Source organism: Mauremys mutica, chromosome 13 (genome assembly GCF_020497125.1).
Source record: "Mauremys mutica isolate MM-2020 ecotype Southern chromosome 13, ASM2049712v1, whole genome shotgun sequence".
In the NCBI taxonomy this organism is placed as follows: domain Eukaryota; kingdom Metazoa; phylum Chordata; order Testudines; family Geoemydidae; genus Mauremys; species Mauremys mutica.
Genome location: NC_059084.1, coordinates 53,734,852 through 53,736,196, shown reverse-complemented (window position 1 = coordinate 53,736,196; position 1,345 = coordinate 53,734,852). Strand labels below are relative to the sequence as shown.

The following is a 1,345-nucleotide window of genomic DNA, read 5'->3' as shown; positions in this document are numbered from 1 at the left end:
GGCTCCACTGATTTACATCAGCTATGGATCTGCCCATGGTCTCCAGTGGAACTGTGGCCAGTTTTCTCCAGCTGGGGAACCAGCCCAATGACTCTGATGGAACCCAATTAATTTGCACCAGTGGAGGACCAGGCCCAGTGCTCTCAGAAGGAAAACCCTTTCCCTCCCCCACCCACTTGAACAGGGTAAATGTACCGAGTTGCTTGCAGCCTGAAGGCCACCCCTGGAGGCTGAGCGGTGTCACAGCTTCACCTCATCCAGGTTCAGCTGCAGCCACTTCATTCTGCGGCTGAGTCCCTGACAATGAGCCTGGCCGCTTTGCTGCTGGTGCTGGCTCCAGGTATTCGAGGCTCTGCTCTGAGCAGGGCGCCACGGGTTGGGATTTCCAGGCTGTTGGGGAATGGCTTTTCTGAAAGAAAGGCGCTCCAATACCACGGGGATGGGCGCCCGTGGGTAGACAGATGGACAGTGCAGAGGGGAGGATGGGCAGAGGGAAGGGTGGATGGATAGACAGGCAGACAGTACAGAGGGAAAGGTGGATTTTTGTTTGCTTGTTTTCTCCTTTGTCTGCACAGAGGTGCATGTATTTTCCTGTCACTGCTGAGCAAGAAAACCTGGACTAAAACCAACCTCCTCCCCCCAGGTGCGTTGGCCCAATACACGGTGACCCAGGAGCCGTCCCAGGTCGCTGCCAATGAAGGAGAACCCATCCAGCTCAACTGCTCCTACACGGGCACCGAGTACAGCGTGCATTGGTACCGCCAGCCCCAGGGGGGCCAGCCGCGGATCCTGGCGCTCCTGTCCTCTAGCGGCAGAGACACCCGAGAGAATTTCACCATGAGCCTGGACACCAAAACCAAAAGCAGCTTCTTGTACCTGAACAGCAGTCGCCTGGCAGACTCTGCTGTGTATCTGTGCGCGCTGGAGCACAGTGCTAGGGGAGCACAGGCAGCCCGTCACAAAACCCTGGGTGGGGGCAGGGCACATGGACCCGAGAGAGGAGACAAGGAGAAGTTAGAATAGAACAGCGGATATGTGCACAGAGAGAAGAAAGGAAAGTAGAACAGAGTTGGCGAGAGGCAATAAGAATAGAATGGAACAGAAGAGAACACACGGGAACGGACCGGAACGGAAGTGATGTGAACAGAATAAAGGGGAGAGAAGAGAAGAGGAGTCAGTAATTTAAGGAAGAATCTTGGAGAAACACCTGGAAAATTATAGACCTTTTTGCTTTCCCCAATTGCCTGGATCAGGTGGTTTTATATAAAAAATAGCTTCCTTGCCCCACATCACTAGCAGATGGGGAAGCATTCTCTGGGGAGACAATCCGGTAACTCAGTAATTC

At 54.0% G+C, this 1,345-nt stretch overlaps 1 gene segment (V, D, J or C); it reads left to right on the top strand.

Annotated features, from left to right (window-relative positions):
• The first annotated feature begins 218 nt into the window (after nucleotides 1-218).
• On the top strand, nucleotides 219-1,111 carry LOC123347969. The segment is given in 2 exon segments: nucleotides 219-340; nucleotides 644-1,111. Coding segments are annotated over 2 exon segments (417 nt in total).
• The last annotated feature ends 234 nt before the right edge of the window (nucleotides 1,112-1,345 follow it).